Raw genomic sequence first — 21,049 nt, forward strand, 5'->3', positions numbered from 1 at the left:
AGGGAGAAGTTCAGAGTTGCGGACTGAGGATAATCAGGGTCTGATTGCCTTCCTCCCCACTCTTTCCCCATCCAACAAACCTTCAGGTGGTCTGATTTACCAAACACAGCATTCTTGGCTGCCCCCATACCCAGGGCAGGATTTGGGAAGCACTATTTTTAAACTAGCAATATTAACACAGAATGCAAAGAAACCCATTACATTTGATTTCAAGTCACCTCACAAATATGATTTTTAAAGCATAATGAAAACACTGAGACATAAATTGCTGCTTGAAACTATCCCCTGTAGAAGTTATCTCTTCTTCTGTGAAGATGAAAAGAAAAATAGTTCTGAGCACGCTGGGTCCCTTACTCAGCAATCATCATATGAACTCCAGTTGAAAAAAAAAAAATTCACAAAGTGCTTAAAAATCTGCTTTAATTATATTTCCATGAATTCCAAGAAGAACATCATTGCAGTTAATATTACAAAAAAGCAAAGAAGGACATCTGAACATGCAATAAAAAAATGGATTCACAGTGAAAATAACGTATGTTGGTACTAAAATATAGTTACTTGGCTCCATGAAGGGAAAAGGTTTCTTCTAATTATCTATTTATTTGGATTTTATTATGAGAAAATATTTTTCTTCTTCTTCTTTTTTTTTTTTTTTTTTTTTTTGCTTGACAGCTCTGGGGATGTTTTCAATCTTGTATTACTATTACTGTTAGTGTCTGACAGAAGTCCCGCACTCTGAAAGCCATTATTTGCAGTCTATAATTTAATCAGAAAATTCAAAAGTACAACAAATAGCTTGGCAACTGTGTTCTTGTTACATACAAAGCCATTAGCAAAAATATGTAACAAAATTTATGTAAAACAAACAAATTTGTCCTTATATACAGAAGCTTGCTTTATGCTCATACCCTCACAGCCTACTCTAAAATGAGAGGGTATGGAGTGGGGGTGGGGGGGAACCGTTACCAATCTCCTCTGAACTCATTCTGCACAGGGTAGGGAAATCTTAAAAGGCAGGGTAACTATTTTAATCTTCTTTTGACTGAGTTATAAAAATGCATCTGGGCTTCTCAAGGAAGAAGAAAAACTAAGAATGATGATAACGGCTTTAAAATAAAGAATTTATCCCTTTGTCCTTTGCGAAGTTTCTTAATGACCTCAACAATGATAGAGTATAACCGAGTACATTTGTGACTGTGATCTGAGGGCAGAGTAGAGAGCATGGCGGAGAAACAGACAGACATCAGAACCCAAGCTGCTGCTAAGTTTCACAACCAAAGCATGCACATATTTCATACAGAGAGCGTTTACATATCAGGGGAGAAAGATCATACGCAGAGGGAAATGTCACCCCAATCTATATACAAATGCAGAAATAGGAAGAACACGGGGAGTCAAAGGGAGACCAAAATACAAGTTTAAAAATACATTTTTAAAATCATTTCAAAGGCAAGACCATGTTTACTGAAAACTCTGACAATTCTACAGAATACCTTGTAAACATTGAAAATGCAGCTTGATGTAATTCACAGTCTCAAGAGAAAATAAATTTCTGGTTTATCCTCACTGTTGGGCTCGGTCTGCAGAATGGAATGATCCGAGCAAAAGGGGTCGCCATAGCCGGGGCGCAAGGCGGCACATGCCCCTTCTGGGATGCCGCGGCCTTCCAAGCCGCCCGCTTTGCTGCTCCGCAGGTAGCCAGCGATGTATGAACCGGTGGAGTGCCGGTTGCCAGCGGGCAGGGGCGCCGAGGGTTTGTTTCGCAGAACCACTCCTCCGGCGTGGCTGGGGTTGACAACTTTTTGCTTGTTGGCTTCCTGCTTTTCCTTGGCACGGCTGGCAATGTTGCGCACTCTGCTCTGGCTTCTGGATGACAACTTTCGGACCAGTGCCCTGGGGAAATGACTGGCATCTGGCTTGGAATAGAGCACCTGACAGCCCTCTTCCTGGTCGAAAGACACAAGCTTCCGCAGCTGCTCGGTCAGGGCGTCTATGGGCTCTAAAGACTTCGTCTTCGCGGTCACGCCCTTCTTGTCTCTAATGCCGGTTGTAACAAAACTCTTACTAATGCACTGGTACTTGCTTTCAAAGTTGCAGGCAATGTCCTCTGATGTTAAGTCCCCCAAACTTTTGGATTTGCAAGGGCTGGGCAGCTTCAGAGCAGGCAGAGGGGGATGTGTGGGCTGCCTGGGTGCAGGGGCCTGCATGCCTTCATCACTAGACAGGGGCCCACAGGTTTGGTTCACTTTTGTGTCTAAATTTGAACAGTTGCTGTGCAGAAAACCAGCACCCGGGTAGGCTAGACAAGAAATACTTTGATTTTTGACATCTTGAATATTGTTGAGTATTTCAGAGACAGAACGGGGAAAAGTCTCTTTATGGTAGCCGTTCCTCAAATGTCTTTGAAAATGTTCCACCACATCCTGGCCGTACTCTGGTTTTAAGGAAGAAGCAGAGTGACTTATGTCCTCTCTTCTATATTCATAGGTTGTTATGGACAGGTTTTCTGAGTCTCCGTCCACTTCCACGAGACTGCTCTCGCCAGAATTTAAAGAGAGATTGGTTTCCGCTATGACCTCTCCCAGTGCCAAGTCTGTGGAAGTGGAGGGGCTGTGGTTTTTTAGTGTTTCCCACTCTTTGCCATTGGTGGGACTTTTTGGTAACCAGCAGTGAGAAGTATAGGACCCATGCAGGTTGTTTTCCACAGCCCCTGTCTTGGCCTGACCAGGAAAGATGTCATCTGGCTTGGCTTTGGAGACAGGAGTGCACGTAGTTTCACAGTCCGTGTGTGTTGAGTGTTTGGAAATCTCGGGACTTGAGAAGGCAATCGGGGCAGGAGATGAGCACAGGAAGGATGATTTGGATTTTCCCATGGAAAAGTCATGCCTGAAGGGCATCTTTTGCTCCAAAGTGGGCAAGGAAGGATGACTTGACGTGACAGTGGTGCTAGGGGGCTGAGAAACAACTGTGAGGTTTGCCTGATCACTGGTCTCCTCAAACTGGCCAATCAGTGCTGAAATAGAACTGCCTGGCTCATTCTCATTGGTTAATGTGACATTGTCAATAAGATGGGAAATTTCACTTTCCTGCTGAATGGCAGTAGAATGCGAGTCAGGTATGTCAGAACAGAGCACAGAGACGTCTGACAAAGAAAAGGACGTTGCAGCTCGGCCCGTAATCCAACTCCCTTCCAAATTCTTAATCTCCAGGCTGCTTTGAGAAAAAATGTTCCCTGACAATGTACTTTTTTCCTCGGCAAAGCCCCCAGCATTCCCATTTGCCTTGGTTTTCACACCACATGGACCTTGTGTTAGGGTAACTGTAGGATCAAGAGCCAAATGCTGCCTTGGGGAGAGGAATCTGCTGGGGCACTCCTGTTCCTGGCCATCACCTGACACATTTGCTTTGGTTCTCCCACCCTTGGGACCTGCCACTCCCAACTGTTCTCCCGTAATTGGCGTGTTGGCAACAGAAATGGTGGAGTCCCCCTGGTTGATGTCTTTGTGGAGGAGGGCGCTAGAGGAAGAGGATAGCTTTTTGTTGAAATTTGGCAAATGTTGGTCTTTTATACTTGCCTTCCCTTTTCTTCTTCCATCCTTATCTTCTGCTGAATGAAACAAACAATATTTTAGGTAATATGTATCACTTTTTGTAGACCCTGCAAACACTCATGTTTGTCTTCAGACAGACAAATGGAGAATGTAAATCTGTTACATCGTGACAGAATATAGTTATGGATTGCAGAGGTTTGCAACAAAGTGTCTGTGTGATGAATAAATGGTAAAATATATTTATAGGAATTTCACTGAAGCTTCCCTTTGAGTATCTATTACATCAGCTAAGGATGTAATAGTCATTGTCAAAAAAAAATGTCAATGAGTTACCATACTTTTACAGTGAGGATTACCTTAAGTTGTTTCCTATTCAGATTTGTACTACAGAAGCATGGCAATAAAAATAGAACAAGACAGTTCTGTTAAACAAAGTATTGCGGTACCTGTAAGCAAGATACTATAAGCTTTCAAAGTTACACATGGATTAGTAAAAAATCACAAATCATATTACTTAAAAAAAAAAAAGCAGACTGGATGGTGCAATAAATGTATTAAAATACCAGTATCTACTGATTCTGAGGTTTAAAAGTAAAGACTTGGTGACCAATTCTATGCCGTTGTTAATATCTAATTTTTTCTTAATCATATTTTTGTTTTTAATATGCAAATTTCATATTACATTCTCCCCTAAAAGAGGCAGTAAGTTATTAGGCACAGAATAGAAATCTATAAAAACACACAAGTCACAGGAATTTGGGGTACCCCATACTTAGGATAATGCTCATACAGTATCAAATGTTCAATTATTTTTTACCTAATTCTCTCAATAGTGTTTTTTTAAATGTTTTCAGTCAGGATATATAAGAAAGAGGAATTTATTTATCTTATTAAAATAGGGACGCCTGGGTGGCTCAGTTGGTTGGGCAGCTGCCTTCGGCTCAGGTCATGGTCCCGGCGTCCTGGGATCGAGTCCCACATCGGGCTCCTTGCTCGGCGGGGAGCCTGCTTCTCCCTCTGCCTCTGCCTGCCATTCTGTCTGCCTGTGTTTGCTCTCTCCCCCTCTCTCTCTGATAAATAAATAAAATCTTAAAAAAAAAAAAATCTTCCTAACTAAAGAAAAATTCATCATAAAAAGTTTGACAAATCCAAAAATTATAAAGAAAAAAATTAAATATCCTATGATGTTACCACTCAGAGAGAGCTACTGTAAGCTCTTTTAGAGGGACAGAATTATATATAGAATTTTGTATTCTGCATTTTCTCCACTTATTTTTTTTCAACATTATAACTTGAATCATTTGTTTGTTCTATATTTACCACAAGTCTCATATAATATAAATGAGAATGACAAATTTATAAAGCTGTTTAAGGGAGGTAATATGCATCAACTCAATACTGTTTTCTGGATTAACCAGTATTTATTTCTATTGAGTAGAGCTTTATTTTCTCCCAAAACAGGATTTTGAAATAAACTTTAAAGCACATATTTCATCACTTCTCTGACACTGCTTTTAGTGAATTTTCAAAATTTTAAACTTTTTTCTCCCTTCAAATAAGCCATTCAAAAATTCATTTGTTTCCCTAGAATATCTTATAATAAAAATCAATACAAGCAACAGGGAGTTTGTGAGAAAGTGGGACACTGAAATTAGACTGTATGATAGAAGGAGAATTTCCCTAAATTAAACAGGTATCACATTATATTTGTCTGAGATGATCCTGATTTAATTAAAACACTTTTGTCATGGAGACATCAAATGGACAGTTTTGATACTTCCTTTACAAAAGTCAGAGGAAAGAGTCACTGCCACAACTCAGAAGCTCCTTGGTACCTTGCAAAGCAGGCATTATTTTTTACCAAGTTCTTGGTATGAGTGAAGCATTATGCTCAGATTAGGGGAAAAGACAGGTAAGGCTTGATCTGTATGCCTGAGGAGCCTATAACTGGACAGGAGCCATAGACATGCTTCCTTCCCTACCAACATCCAGGGATCAGGGAAATGAGGCCACAGGAAAACACTACCTGAGCTACCTCTTGAGGAAGCAAAGATTTCTCAAGTGAAGAAGATGGCTTGCTTTTGACATCTAGCTTGACTTCTTTCTCCATAAACATTTCTAATCATGGAAATGTGTTGTATGTTGGGGAAAGAAATACTACTGTATCCAACCTCAAATAAAAAATCAATATAATTCTATTTTACCTAGAACAATCAGTAAATATTAAACCCACTTGGAAAACCAAGATCTCTGCTCCAGTTTTGTCTGTTTCACCTCCCCTAGGACACCTCACAGACCCCCGGGCTCCATACTGTCACACCTGATTGCTCCCCTTATCCCCCTCACTATCAATTTCAAATGTCAGTGTTATTTTAAGGCTTTAGGTGACTGGGAAATAGTTCTTTCCCCTTCTCCCCGAAGTTTAAAATCTGGCCTAAAGTTAACATTAAAAACTATTTTTTAGTATAATTTTACTTTGACTATAAAATGTCAACCAGGTCATAATGGTAATCAGGGACCAAAATATGGCTTCAAAAGAGTTGTTCTTAGAGAAACATAAAGCATCTTACCCAGGGAGTGTTCTTTTCCTTCAGTGTCTTTTGCTGTTGCAGATATAGGCAGTGACAAAGCCCCCAGAAGACTTTTGTCAACAGGCAAAGAGACAGGGCGCTCTTGCAAACTCCGTGTGGTCCTCCTCAGGACACCGTCTTGATCTCTTGAAGCCTCCGACACAGAATCCTTAATCTCTACCATTTCCTGGAAGCCCATTTTGCTCTTTTTTCTGCCTTTGGCCGGAGCACTGGCTGTGCGTCGCAAAATCCTGTCTCCAATGGATCGTTTCCGAACGTAATGGGAATTGTTTTCCGAAGAACCGTGCCTGGGATTCTTATTGAACAATCCCTTCAGACCTTGGAGCTGTCTGTTCTGAAGACACAAAAGGAGGACGCACGGGTTAAGCAAATCCCATTGTGTCAACAACTTGCCTTCCAAATGACAGCTCCATGAAAAGTGGACACACAGCAACATCGCACAGCCATCGAAGTATATTCAAACCAAGAAAACCGCAGCTCACAGCATGTCGACACAATGTCATGCACGCCTTATGGACCTTACTTTGTGACGAGGCAGACTTCCGTTTTTTGCAACCAAGCCACCCAGAAGCTTCCTACCCAGAGATGGCAAGGTGATTGGAAATGTTTCCACACTTAATAGACTGCTATGAACTTCAAGCCACCTTAAAGCAACAGATGCATGTTTCCAAGTGGGAAGCAGGAAATGGAGTGGTATGAGAGCATGCTGCCATGACCATTTAAAAAGAAACTTGTCAGCACGAACAGGGCACCATGCCGAGAAACTACCTTTGTAGCTCCTAGAAAGTGCAATATAGTATAACTGGGGTTGAGTATTAAAGGGCTCCACTGCAAGGAAAGAAAACAAACACAACAGAACACAATGTGGGCTCATTCAAGAAAGTGTACAAGTGTGTACACGTGTACAAGTAACAACAAAAGATGAGAACGCATATGCATCTAGCACTCCTTCTTCCACCTTTGGTGGTTTCAGCTTCATGAGGTACTCTGCTCATCACCGCCACATTGCGCTTTATGCATCCCAACCCAAATACACTCCAAAGTAATCCATAATGCGACTTAGAAGCAGGCATCTATTTAGGAGAACAGAAATCCTATGGAACACTTTGATTCCTTCCTGGCTCAAGTTTTAAATAAATTCTGAATGTTACTGTTTCCCTCGAGAGGATAAATGCTAGAGATACTACTTAGGTAGGCTGGGATCCCTAGAAGCTCAAGAATCATCTTCCGACATTTACATTTGTGTGCATTTATGTCAGATGAACAGCACAGACAGAAACCGAGGACTACAAGAAAGTCATAGAAGAAAACTCCAGCACTCTTAGACATTAGAATCCTTAGTGCCCCTCCCATACCAACTGATGGAAGGAAAAACATTATACCCCCTAATTCAGCCTGAACTGGTCCACTCCCTAGAAATTGGCTTATAGTCATGATATTAATATCAGCCAACATTTTTGAGCATTTACTCTATGTCAGGCAGCTTTCTAAGGATAACGTAGTTTTTTATGAGATGGGTACTATTTTTACCCGACCTTTACAGATGAGGAAGCTAAGGCACAGAGAATGTCTGTAACTCTACAAGAGAAACTCCAAGCAATGCAGACTTTTCTAATACAGAGCACTGGACATTCCTAGGTGCTAGCCAAGAGGATTCTAATAGTTCCTCCAAATCACATCTGGTCCCAGGAATTCATTCTAGTGGCTAAGTCCCCAGTTACTTGGCATGACTAAAGGAAAGCCTATTGATTTGTAAACCTCAAATGAGTTGTGTAATGAAGAGAGTCGCATCAGGAGAAAACTAGAATACATTCTTGTCGTCTAGTTCTTAAAAGAAAGTCCTTATAACATCCTTAAAAGTCCTGTGGGTGGCTTTAAATGCATTCATGGAGTTTCAGGTTTTCGGCTAAATACAACGGCACCAAATGAATGCATCCCCCAAGAATGGGCTAGAATCACAGTCTGGTTAGTGCTGGTAATTCATCAAACATCTGAGACACCACATTGCCTGCTACAGCTGGCTAGGTCTTCTTAAGTAGTAAAATAAAACTCAATGTTTAGGTAAATATTTACTGTTGTACTAACAATAAATATACAAAGGAGCTTCTGAGAGAATAGCGGTTTTCTCCTAAGCCCACACTAAGGCCACACCCCAAAACAGTGGAAGGAGCACATGTGGATCAGGACAGGACTTGACAGCCTGGCACACGGGGCTTGCTGGGCTTCTCACTGGTTTTCTGCTAGAGAAATTTGTCAAGATGTATGTGCCTTTTAAGCGATTAGTCAAAAAAATAACTTTGTTAAGGACCATATTATTGTTGCACATGACTTTAAGCCCTATACTCTTTCTCACCTTTCCATAGATTTCATTGATTGTTATATGGACAAATATAGATGCTTCTGTCAGTCCTTCCAGATAGACATGCCGGTAGCCTGAGAAAAGCAAAGAAAACAGTTTCCTTTTACTTGGACTTACATTTGGCTTTCCCATGGGTGCAACGAAATGAAGTATTTGACTTTACTATAATTCTTTACATTTAAAAACATGTTAACACTCATATACCACATTTTATATAACATATATGCCAGACGTTGTATATATCACATGTCATATATTAAATTTTCCCAAAAAAACTGAACGGTCTGCCCAGAGAGGAGAGGCCAGCCCCTGCCTACCGGGCACTAAGCTGCTGAAGGTCACAGTTCTTTGTCCAACGAAGTCTCGTCCAATTGGATCATGATCCCACACCAAGAACCGAACCAAAGCGATGTCTGGCATGTGTACTGTAAATGTCAGGGTTTCTTCCCACACGGGGTTAAATCCTCAGAGAAATAGGAAGAGAAAAATCAGAAAAGCAAAGGGCTTGGCTAAAAATGAATTGGCAGCAACATCTGCAAAGCAGACTGAAAATTACTTGCAATGGTTATTAAACTCGCGAAGATGACCAAGCCACTCCAGGGTGCCTTACTGACATAAAGTCTTGGAATTCGCCCCATTGCCAGAAAATAATTGGTAGGAAGATTGCCTGTAAATGATTACATTAATTCTAATAATCTTTGATGCCCAAATGGCATTGTAGGGGACATTTCTTGAGGTGATTTTAGAATGCTTCAAAAAGCTCAAAAAGTATCTTTAGTATTGATCTAAGAATAATGTTTTAGGAGGAAAAAAAAAGGAAGAAAGAGATCCTGCCTTGCAGAAACAAAAGAATTATGCTTCAGACCCACAAAAGATTCTACTGCTATAATAATCACCAGCAAACATTTTATAAGGTGTTATGTAGGTTTCAATGTTACTGTACATATAGCATCTTGTTTAATTGTTATAGCAATCCTCTAAGGATGTCAAGGCAGGAGTTTTGTGGTTTTTTCTAATTAAGAAAAAGGAATGCATTATGATTAGCTTTCAAAGCTATATGATTTTTAAAAATCACACAAGTAACAAATGCTTTTTTTAAACTAAGAAATGCAAGTATTTATAAATCATTTTGTAGTTAAGAAAACCAATATGCAGAGAAAATAGTGCATCTAAAGTCACACAGATAGTTACAGAGTCAACTCAGAATGTACACTGTTGTTTTCCAGTGTCTTCCCATGAAGCAAAACCTTAATACATGGAAGATATGTTTTCATAGCTATTGAAAATAAATAGATAGATATATAATTCAGCTTATATTCTGCAAGGTAAGAATACATTTATTTCTTGATAAAATTTTCTCTGATAAAATAATTATATAAATGGATAAAAATTCAAGTACTCTCTAAGTTTCTTTTCTAAAAATTAATAAATTTTATTATATACATGTATCCAGGAGGCATCAGCTACTTATTACTATTAAATGTCTCAACTAAGGAAATAATTATGGACTGAAATCATTGACATGTCCCTGTGTTTTTGTTACCTTAGTAATGACTTCTCAAGTACTTCTTTAGATAAAGAACAAAAGACAAACAAAAAAACAACAAAAACAAAACTATGGCCATTGGTGCGAAAACGCAATATAGGAAGTCCGCTTTCTTTAAGCATGTTATTTCCTAAAGTAATAGGTTTCTGCTACTCTTGAATCCCCAGATTCCTTTCCTTAAGCTAGCACTTAGGAAAACTCCTCTTAAGGGGGCACCTGGGTGACTCAGTCGGTTGAGTGTCTGACTTGATTTTGGCTCAGGTCATGATCTTGGGGCAGAGAAACTGAGCCGGGCAGCTGGCTCGGCTTGCACTTGGTGTGGAGTCTGCTTAAGATTCTCTCTCCCTCCCCATCTGCCCCACCCCCACCCGGCTCATGCTCGTGCTCACTCTCTCTCTAAAATAATCTTTAAAAAGAAGTCTGAAACTAGTGATGTACAAAAATGTTGGCTAATGGAATTTAAATTTAAAAAAAAAAAGAAAAGAAAAACCCCTCTTAAGCTCTCACTATAAACCTCCAATTTCTTAAATGTTTTGAGGATTGTGGTTTAGAGTATTAATGACTAAAGGTTGAGAAAAAGGGGTATTCTGTAATGTTTGTCAAATGTATGAACAAACACTATGTAAGAAGATTACCAAGAAAAAGACACGAGGCTTAGGTTAAGAAAGCTTTTTTTACATCATGGCCGGAATACAAGAATGGTGTCCACCCACCATATGGACATATTGAGAAGTAAACTGGACCAAGCATGCTGGACTTGCTTTTAGAGTTTTACATGCTCCAGAAAAAAATGAAAAACCATCAAGACATATAGGAGTCATGAGTGAGAGCTCCGAAGTAACTTACATCATGAAAATACGATTTAAAAATATAATAGAGGCATTTTCCTAAGTTTTTTTTTCTTTTCAGCATAGCAGTATTCATTGTTTATGCACCACACCCAGTGCTCCATGCAATACGTGCCCTCCATAATACCCACCACCAGGATCCCCCAACCTTCCACCCCCCACCCCTTCAAAACCCTCAGATTGTTTTTCAGAGTCCATAGTCTCTTATGGTTCACCTCCCTTTCCAATTTCCCTCAACTCCCTTCTCCTTTCCATCTCCCCTTGTCCTCCATGCTATTTGTTATGCTCCACAAATAAGTGAAACCATATGATAATTGAGACTCTGTGCTTGACTTATTTCACTCAGCATAATCTCTTCCAGTCCTGTCCATGTTGCTACAAAAGTTGGGTATTCATCCTTTCTGATTTAACATCTTTTAAAATACTATCAATTCTCTTCATTAGAAAACAATTGCTTCAAAAGAAAGAATTTAAGAACAAAATCACAAATCCACCAAAACATACCATGCATCTAACATAAACTCAGATGGCAGTTATGAATTTTAGGGTTGTTTCTCTTCTACATAGCCAAATTTTTCTTTTTCAGTGCAAATTTTATTTCTAGAACTTCTTGATTAAAAGTCAACAGATTATCATCTTACCATTGTCGTCTACTACACGAGTTTGATCTTTACAACAGTCTACTGGCAATCCAATAATTTCAACTTCAACAAAAGGATCAATGATCTATGTAAATAAAGAGAGAGTATTATTGCAACTGTATCTATGTATGTTAACTAATTTGAGAATATAGGCCAAAATGTCCATGTTTCAATAGTAACCCATTTTATTAGGTGCTTACTGAGAAAGAGAAACTGTATAACAGATTTCGGTTTATAAAACAGAAAAAAAGATTAAATTTTAGTTTGCCAATATTTACTGATGCTACACAAATTTTATCCAATGAACCTACAACTCCAGTTCAAGGTATATGTTTAACAGAAATGAGAGCTCTTGTCCATGCTCAGAGCAGCTGTATTCATATATGTAATATGTATTCATAATATTCACATACTAGAAACAACCTAATTGTCTAAACTGTGGATTATTCATTTAATGACTCCCATACGGTAATGAAAAAGAAAAAATTTCTGCAACATAGACATCATGTTCAGCTATTCAGACCTAAAAGGGTATATACTGGGATCGCCTGCCTGGCCCAGCTGGAAAAGCATGCAACTCCTGATCTCGGAGACATGAGTTCAAGGCCCATGATGGGTATAGAGATTAGTTTAAAAAAAAAAAAAAAAAAAAGAGCATATACTATAAGAGTCTATTTACATAAAGTTTGAACACAGACAACATTAATGTGTTGTGATAGGGGTTGGTGTTTGATTGGGGGGGTTGAGAGTAGATATTTACTGGAAGGGTGAATGGAAGATTTCTGAGGGGGTTCTCAGATGTTCTGCATTGATCTGTGTTGCATAATAATTAATCAAGTTATGCACATCTGATTTGTGTACTTTACTGTATTTAAATCAACTGTGTACTATAATGTAACATTAAAAGTACCAAAAATAATAAGATCAAAAAGGAATCAATAGAAAAAAATGAATGCTTAGTCTTCCTTCCCACCTCCCCCCACCATCCCCTCCCCTCCAGAAGGAGGAACCCTGCTTTGTTGGTCATTTGTAAACTCTCTTTCACCATGCAAGTTCTGAATAAAGAGCAATGAAAGACTGAAACCTTAAGAATCCAGAAAGAGCTGATCTAAAAGTATAAAGGAGAGAGAGTTATTTACTTTGAGAAAACATTTTAGGAGCTTGGAAAGGAAGAAGAAACAACAGAGTTTCAGGGAATAAGAGCTCAAAGTACATTGGAAAAACATGTTGAGAACATTGGGTGGATACACATATTTTTTGCTTACTAAATAAACCATGAAGTCTACTCATTCTCAATTAATCATTTGATGCTAGAAATTCGTCCTTCAGTAGAACCTTGTGGTAAAACTGGACTACTGGGTATCTCAGATTTTGGAGGGCAGCTAATGAGGATGACTACTGTCCCTGAGGAATTCAAGAAGACCACAGGCCTGAAGAGTAAATTCCTGCTTTAAAACTTGGCTCCTGTGTTGCTCCAAGCAAATTATGTACCTATACTTCTGTCTCCTCATCTGCAGACCTGGGACCCCAGTGTCTGCTTTCCTCAGACTGTAATCTCCATGACATCTGGAAGAATGGAATTGGATGGTGGCAAGTATATTTCTTTTTATTCCAATCATGAAGAAGCAACCAGGTAAATTCAAACGGAAGGACATTTTGAAAATAACTGGCTTGGATATTTTATAAAATGTCAATATCATGAGAACAAAATAAGAAAGCTAGAGAACTATTCTAGATTTTTAAAGGACCAAAGAGAAATAACAACTAAAAGCAATGTGTGATCCTTCATTGGATCCTGAATACATAAAGAAAAAAAGAAAAGAAAAAAGAAGATACAAGGATAATTTGGGGACAACTGGAGAAAAAAGAATACAGATTTTACATTAGATAATATTATTATACCAATATTAAATGTCATGATTGTATTGTGGCTCTAGAGGTGAACATTCTTATTCTTAGGAGATAAATGCTAAAGTACACAGCTAAATGTTAAATACACAGGTATTTAGGGGTCAAGATATCAATAACTTATTCTCAAATGACTCTATGAAGAAATGCAAATATAATATGGGTGTATAATTTTTGTATTTTGTTACATTTGCTTCATCTCTGTGTATACATGTGTGTATACACATACACACATGTACATACATATATACACAGACATATATACATCTACACATGAAAAGGAGAGAAAGCAAATATAACAAAATTCAGTAATTTTATTGGTGAAGCTAGATGCTGGAGATGTGACATTAATTTTACTAACTTGACAAGTTTTCTGAGGTTCAAAAATTTTCAAACTAAAAAGTTTGAGAGGAAAAAATAGCAAGGGTCTTCATTTTTGCAGACAGTGAAGAAAAGAAAAGGATACATTTTCTGATACTGTCCAAACAGCTACTCTTGCTGCTAAAAGGAGGACAGAATGGAAGCAGGGAGACCAGTCAGCTGTGGGGCTACCTCAGCAGAACTGACGAGAGATGAGGGAGGTTTGGATTAGGCTAGAGGCAACAGCAATGGAACAAATGATCCCATGTGAAGCTCCTACTTTCTGAGGAGTAGGACATGGTGCCATCTGTGAAAGATGAGAAGGAAAGTGACGGGAACACCCGTTTGAGGAGAGAGAAGGCTGACAATAGCCCCTGTGGAGAACAGGAGCGAAGGCTGACAAGGTAAAGAGGACGGTCACATAGCATCACAGGTCAGAGGAGATTTGCAACAAAGAGTTTATGGTAAGCTAACAGCAGGGCTGAGTTGTGTCCCCACTCAACATTCAAGATCCAAAAATGCTGGTTTAACAAGGTGGAGCCTGAGGGGCCTGAGGTGATAAACCACTCCTGAGAGGAAGAACATGGCATGCCTCCAACATAGATGGTGTATGCATTCCGGAAGGGACTGTCAATGCTTGCCAATAAGTCAGCTGACACCCGATGAGCTGAGGTCAGTGCTCATTTACAAACACATACACAGAGAGAAAGAGAGAGAGAGAGAGCAAGAACTCTGAAGGTATTTCAGATGAAATGTAATCACAATAAAATAACCATGTAATTAAGCACTTGGGTCATACACATGGCTTACCTCGCCTCGGTCTCCAAACATGGAGTCTGGAGGTTTGGGGAGTTGCTGTCCACTGATTACTTTCAGGATGAGCTGCTTTTTGGGGTTGGCAGGAAGTGGGTCACCAGAGAAAGGGTTGAAAGTACCTAAGGCAAGTAAAGCAGAGGTTGGTAACAACAAAATCTGAGGCTGGTAACACGGGAACACATACACACACACCCTTCGAGCACGCAGAACAAACAACAAGTGCTGAACAACTACAGTATTTCCTGGAGCTAAGACATGATCACATAACTATCAGTGTGGCTTCCACCTGAAGGCAATGCTGGCCGGCATTTCTATAGCTGTGGTTTCTGTTAGAATCCATGCTCCCAAAGGCAAAGGAACAGGCCAATTTAAAGTGTCTGTGGTGCAATTATCAATCATGGAGAGGGAGAAGAGAGGCATTTTCTTAGAATGCCAACAGTGTAGATGTCAGATTCAAATAATTTTCTAACTTAAACTATCGTAGGTGTATAAAGTGAATATAACAAACAGAAAGACCCAAGACAAAGCAAACAGCAGAGCAAGAAAACAGGCAGAGCATAAAATCCTGAAGGCACATCTGTTAACACTTCTTTACCTGAATTGCAAAAAACCCAATTTGGAAAATTTTTAAAGAATTCTAATGAGCAGAACCAAAAACAAGTGTTTTTCTTTTCCCTATTGTTAGCACTGCTTTATAATTAGACTACGCTGACTAAAAGGGCTTGATAAAATTGTCTCAGGTGTTATTTTAATTCTGCTAGCAGGTTTCAGACTCAAAGATTGGGCTCAGACATTACATGGCAGCACAACTTATAAGTAATGCCCAGTGAGTATCACGCTGGGAGGCACTGGATCTCAGATGACAATTCATTGCTATTTATGACCCTCTTCATGTACATAACCTCCCAAGAGAACATTGTAAACATCATGCTACCCAAATGTTAAATAGTTGTGACTAATTCTAATTTCCATGCAACACCTTCACCTATCTCTTATTTAAAAATCATGTTGCAGGGGCACCTGGGTGGCTCAGTGGGTTGGGCCTCTACCTTCGGTTCAGGTCATGATCTCAGGGTCCTGGGATTGAGCCCCACATCTGGCTCTCTGCTTAGTGGGGAACCTGCTTGCCCCTCTCTCTCTGCCTACTTGTGATCTCCCTCTCTCTAATGAATAGACAAAATCTTTTTAAAAAAAATTCATTTTGCAAAACACTGATGTATCACATTTTCCAGAGAGCTCCTCCAGTAAGGTGGCTACAATTGGAGAGAGGACTATGAAGTGAACACACACCTTTGCACATTTGCTGGGGTTTGAGGACGTAGCCACAATTGCCATTTGTCTTGAACTTGGCTCGATTTAATTGCATCATTCGCCCTTCAGACTGGTAGTTCAGTGCCACTGTGCAAGTTCAAAGTTTGAGAGGTTAGGCAAGACAGCACCAAGGAGTCAGGACATACAGAGAACCGCTCCTTCCCGAGGCATACACACCTAGCTGGCAACCCGCGTTCCAGTAGGGCAGAGGGTTGAAGTTACTGGAATCAATGCGGTAGGCGGAGGGGTAAATCCTTGTGAGCTGCTTTTGGTTATAAATCATGAACTGCTCCGACTTCTGCTGAACCACCTGATGTGCTCTTGTTTCACTGAATGACAACACGTTTCCTGTGGTTCCTGGCAGTTTTTAATCATGAGAAAAGAAATGCAAGAACATCCATCGAGAAACCACCACTCACAAAAGACTTTCTAAGATATCAGATTATGTCCATAATAAAATGCAAAGCAAAAGAGTGAATTCAACCAGAGTAGGAGTAGCTTCGGGCCAAGAAAGAGCCAGAAAATCCCATTCCTGGGACTCTTTAACCATTTGGGATCAAATCTGAGCTGCTCATCTTGCAATGGTAACTGCGTATTTCTGAGTCCCATGCTCCCCCAGGAATTCAGTCATCTCACTAGTTTATGTCTGTCTGGCTACCAGGAAGAAGACTGGCAGGAAAATTATTTTTTAGGGATATGACTCCAACAGAACATCTTTGGCAAAGATATAGACAGTCATGGATAAATAAAACTATGTAACTTATTATTATGTAACTTAATCCTGATGACAAGGAGGCATTCATTGAAGACATTCATCTAAAAAGCACACATGTGAAGTACATATTAACTGATAACATTCAGGGTCCAAGAAAATAAAATACCAATTCCAAAGGAGAAAAATGGAGTTTTAATGTTAATTTGTTTAGAATTATGAAACCAGTCAAAAGCTATTTGGGCAAAAGGAATAAAAATGGAGAAAGACTTTAAAGAGTATTATAAAAAGACAAAATCTCAGAAACAAGAACAATCTTTCACTATCCAAATAAACCATGGAAAAAAATAAAGGGAGGTAGAAGCATAGGAAGCCTATATTACAGTTTCTGCTGGACTATCATCAGATCGTGTCAATCCAGGGCCAAGGAAGCACCAAATCTGTGGGTCATGATGGAGGTAACCCCCAAGCCTTCAATATCCCCCCTTTTCTCCAATCCTGTGTCTATAATGTCCCCATTACTCCTACTCCTTCACTGAACATCCTCATCCCACCCCCAAAATGACCACTCATATATCATCTGGACCTACTAGAAGAAGCCAACCCAAATAAAGACCCACACTTGCCCAGAGCCTCATCATTCCAGTGTTTACTCTGACAAGCCAAGTGTGTCTGAACCCAGATGGAGGGACACGGCTCACGAAGCCAAGGAGTTGAACTCCATAGTCTTGCTGGGTCAATGGGGCCTGAATTGTATCCACCCCATGCATGTTAATTAGAGCCCATATGGGCCCCACTCAGGGCCCCAGTTGCCCTCAGAACTGTATAACCTTAGACTTTAAACGCCGGCCAAATGACCGACAGTTATACTCTGGGGATGCAACTTGGAGTGATCATAAATACAGAACGGAGGCAAAGAAATTACGGTTTTTAATCACACAATTTCCCTCATATACACTGTTTCCTTTTCACATATATTTTATTGATATACTTATTAACATAGTTTACGTTTGTCAAGCAGATTAAAAATAATCTTACTTGCAGATTTTGATGAGTAATGTTTTAAACATGATGGAAGAAAATCCAGTCTTTTTGACAAGCCTCAGTCAAGTGCAGTAACACTATAATCAGTGCCACTGTTTTCTCTGTCTCACCACATAAATATGTACACCACACTATCAGTAAGATGACCTTGCTAATTAGGCATATTATCAGCTAGCATATGAATATATCTGAGTTGCTTTGCTTTGGGGTAAGACATGCATTCGTTATTTATTGCTCATTTTGTGGCTACACACGCACACACAACAAAAACTCAAGTTCAAGAGCAAAGAGTACTCAATATTATTTTCCATTAAGCTAATAGAATTATTGTTTCTGAAGGTATTTAGTAAAAATTATATTCCTTGGGGCACCTGAGTGGCTCAGCTGGGTAAGCATCCAACTCTTGGTTCTGGCTCGGGTCATGACCTCAGGGTCCTGGGATCGAGCCCTGCGTCGGGCTCCCTGCTCAGTGGAGAGTCTGCTTGCTCTTCTCTCTCTCTCTCTCTCTCTCTCTCCCTTGCCCTCTGCCTCTTGCCCTGGCTTGTGTTCTCATCTTTTTCCCTCTCTCTCAAATATATAAATATGTCTTCTTAAAGAATTATATTCCTTTAAACCAGATACACATTTCACTCCATTAAACCACACACTGAGTTTATTTTCTAGCTATGGGAAGTTATTACAAGGACAGTTTCTCATGTGAAATTAATTTTACTTTTTTTAATTGTCTTATTTGAGGAAGGAATCAACACCAAAGGTAAGAAAGAAAACAATACACTTGTGGAATGAGAAAAACAAAGAAGAGAGATCTCTGAGGAGAATCCTAGAGATTTGTGACAGACTTAAGACTTGGCACAATGTTGTTTTTCCTTCACTAAGATTGGGAAAAGTTGGGAAAATGAAAGATTTTTAATTTAGATTTCACTTCCACTAAAATTAGAATCAGGTCGAAAAGCCACATGACTGGAGTTTGTTTCTATGAGCATTCAGTAACTGAACAAAACAGAAATGAGAAGGGAAGAGGATAAAGGGAAGAAGAGCAGCTAGCAGGGAAGCCCAGGGTAAGAACACCTGTGACTAGGATTTCTCAACGCAACATGATACGGAAAACAGGTGAAAATCAGTGAAAGAATCAGTGCTTCTGAAATTCCTGCTCTGTTCAAACTTCAATCTATGGGTTAAATTATCTTCATCAAAGAAAACATTCCCAATGACAAAATATGGGATTTTTGAGGTGCTACTTTAGTTTTCTTCTTTCTTCTGGTCATTCGCACTAGGAACGTCCCTCTGTGATCTGGTCACCAGACCAGGACATCAGGTCTCCACAGTTCATGCCTTGGGCAAGACGCTACTATAATGCATTTGACTTTATATAATAATGAAGTCTTTCTCTGTCCAGCCAGTCAGGCTACCGCAGTGATTAATATGGCCCCCACCGTGAGCAAAGACTTACACTGGCAGCCAGTTTCCCGACACGTTGGACGCTACCAGTTCCAGAAATGCATGCTGATGATCCGATTAACAAACAGTTAGTTAGTAAACGGTTGACAAAGAAAAGTCGAGAATGTTTCTCAAGAAGAAAAGCTCTCTCCTTACCATCGTCCACAATGTCCTGGGCCGCCACAGAGTTTGTATACACCACCAAGTCAGAGAGCTCTCGGCAGAGCTTCATGGTTTTCCTGCGGCGACCCAACCTGTGACATACACAGTCAGGACTCAGGTCACTTAGAGCTGGAAGAGGTTTGGTCTCCACCTTCCTTACCTGCCCCTAGTAGAGCCAGGATTAGAACCCAAGTGTGAGTCCTAGGTCAGCTCTCTTTCCACCACAATACCCTGTCCATGTGGTTTTAGTCACTGCTCAGCTGAGAACCAGTGTCTTCTCGTGTATTTGTGAGCTCTGTCATGAAAGGTTTGACTGCCGCTGTTCCTCAGCCAGCAAGTAACAGAAGCGGAGTTCATCAGGCAGCTCCTCAACTTTGTCAGGAGGAGAACCTGGACTTCTATTCGAGAACATTCACAGCAGAGGTCTCCTGGGAGGTGATCCCATTTCTCTTACATCCTTTACTGTAACTACAGATTCAATTTTCTGTATCCTAAGGGCAGGAACCTCATACATCCTCTCTGTCCTTACTAGTTACCATTTTATGTATGGATATTCTGTTGAAGTGAAGCTAAATATAAAATTTAATTGAGCACTAAATGTCCATTCCTACAAGACTTCTCTATGCTTCTAATTTCATTTAACTTCAGTCTTTCAATAAAGGCACACAGGTGTGTGTGTGTGTGTGTGTGTGTGTGCGCGCGCACACGCATCCACTTATCTATGATATAATTTACATTCCCCTGTGACTTTACAGTGTACATGAGCTGCCAGAAAATCATCTTATTCATCTCAAATTCTATTGGCAATAATAAGGAAAACAGCAGCTAATATTTTTGAGTGCTTAGTTAATTGGAAGAGGGCTTATCAGGCTAAATAATTTAATTCCTTTAATCCTCACAATGACTAAGAACTAGAAACATATGAGAAGCCTAACTCATCCCATGTCAGCAGCACAGGAACAAGAGCTTCAAGTCTGGATACCTCAGATATCTAGCTTTGCGCATGTGCTCTTCATCCATCAGCGCCTTCAGTTTCCTAGGAGAGCCCCCCGGACTAGCTCCTGTGGCCCCTCTCTCTTCTCCGAAGAAACCTCTTCCCTGACCACTGCCACAGCCAGCGCTTAGCAAGAGCTCCCTGTGGGCCAGGCGCAGTGTAGGTCCCCTCCTTGTGTTATTATCTCACACCCAGTTCATATTCCCACATCCTGCTGCACTGAGCACTTGACCTTGTGATCCACTTCTCTAGACACATACAACTAAAATAGCAAAGCTGATGGGACTGAAGAGGCCCTGGGAGTCTAAGCAGGAAACACGGAGGTACATTCTCACCTGTACAGCTGGCTGGTCTCCTTGCCAGGATTCTGCTGTGTGTCCTCCTCGTCATCAGTACTATACGACTTAGACCGTGATTTTGTGGTTTTCTGCTGGAAAATCACAGTAAACTGAAAAACAAACTCACTGCATCAGGCACACCTGCAACATCTAGAGAATGGACTGGGCATTGTAATATACGCAAAAAGGACAATTACTTGGAAGAAAACAAATTAGCCAAATATTGCAGCTTGACTTACCATTAATAAAAAGCATGTCTATGATCATAATTATATTTAATATTAAGGCAAACCTGAGGGTTTCTTGCTTAAAATGGACTTCTAAGCTACAAAAGATGTAGGTTTTAGAAAGATGATTTAGTCATTCATTGAAGGTCTCCAAGAGCAGAAGAGTCATAGTTATAATATCTATTCAAATGACTGTAAGGGGAT

The 21,049-nt window shown here is 40.0% G+C and overlaps 1 protein-coding gene across 1 annotated transcript in view; it reads right to left on the bottom strand.

Annotated features, from left to right (window-relative positions):
• Window positions 1–403: 403 nt before the first annotated feature.
• PLCH1 (phospholipase C eta 1) overlaps window positions 404–21,049 on the bottom strand; it is a 216,573-nt gene continuing 195,927 nt past the window's right edge. The window contains exons 14-24 of the mRNA XM_044251645.1: window positions 20,616–20,707; window positions 19,281–19,378; window positions 16,109–16,288; window positions 15,911–16,018; window positions 14,615–14,739; window positions 11,537–11,621; window positions 8,819–8,965; window positions 8,496–8,575; window positions 6,911–6,970; window positions 6,122–6,476; window positions 404–3,607 (exon numbers count right to left, since the gene is read on the bottom strand). Coding sequence (XP_044107580.1) covers window positions 1,527–3,607; window positions 6,122–6,476; window positions 6,911–6,970; window positions 8,496–8,575; window positions 8,819–8,965; window positions 11,537–11,621; window positions 14,615–14,739; window positions 15,911–16,018; window positions 16,109–16,288; window positions 19,281–19,378; window positions 20,616–20,707 — 3,411 coding nt within the window. The 3' untranslated portion in view covers window positions 404–1,526. The remainder of the gene's footprint in view (window positions 3,608–6,121; window positions 6,477–6,910; window positions 6,971–8,495; window positions 8,576–8,818; window positions 8,966–11,536; window positions 11,622–14,614; window positions 14,740–15,910; window positions 16,019–16,108; window positions 16,289–19,280; window positions 19,379–20,615; window positions 20,708–21,049) is intronic.

The sequence above is a fragment of the Neovison vison genome, chromosome 6 (assembly GCF_020171115.1).
Source record: "Neovison vison isolate M4711 chromosome 6, ASM_NN_V1, whole genome shotgun sequence".
NCBI classification, from domain to species: domain Eukaryota; kingdom Metazoa; phylum Chordata; class Mammalia; order Carnivora; family Mustelidae; genus Neogale; species Neogale vison.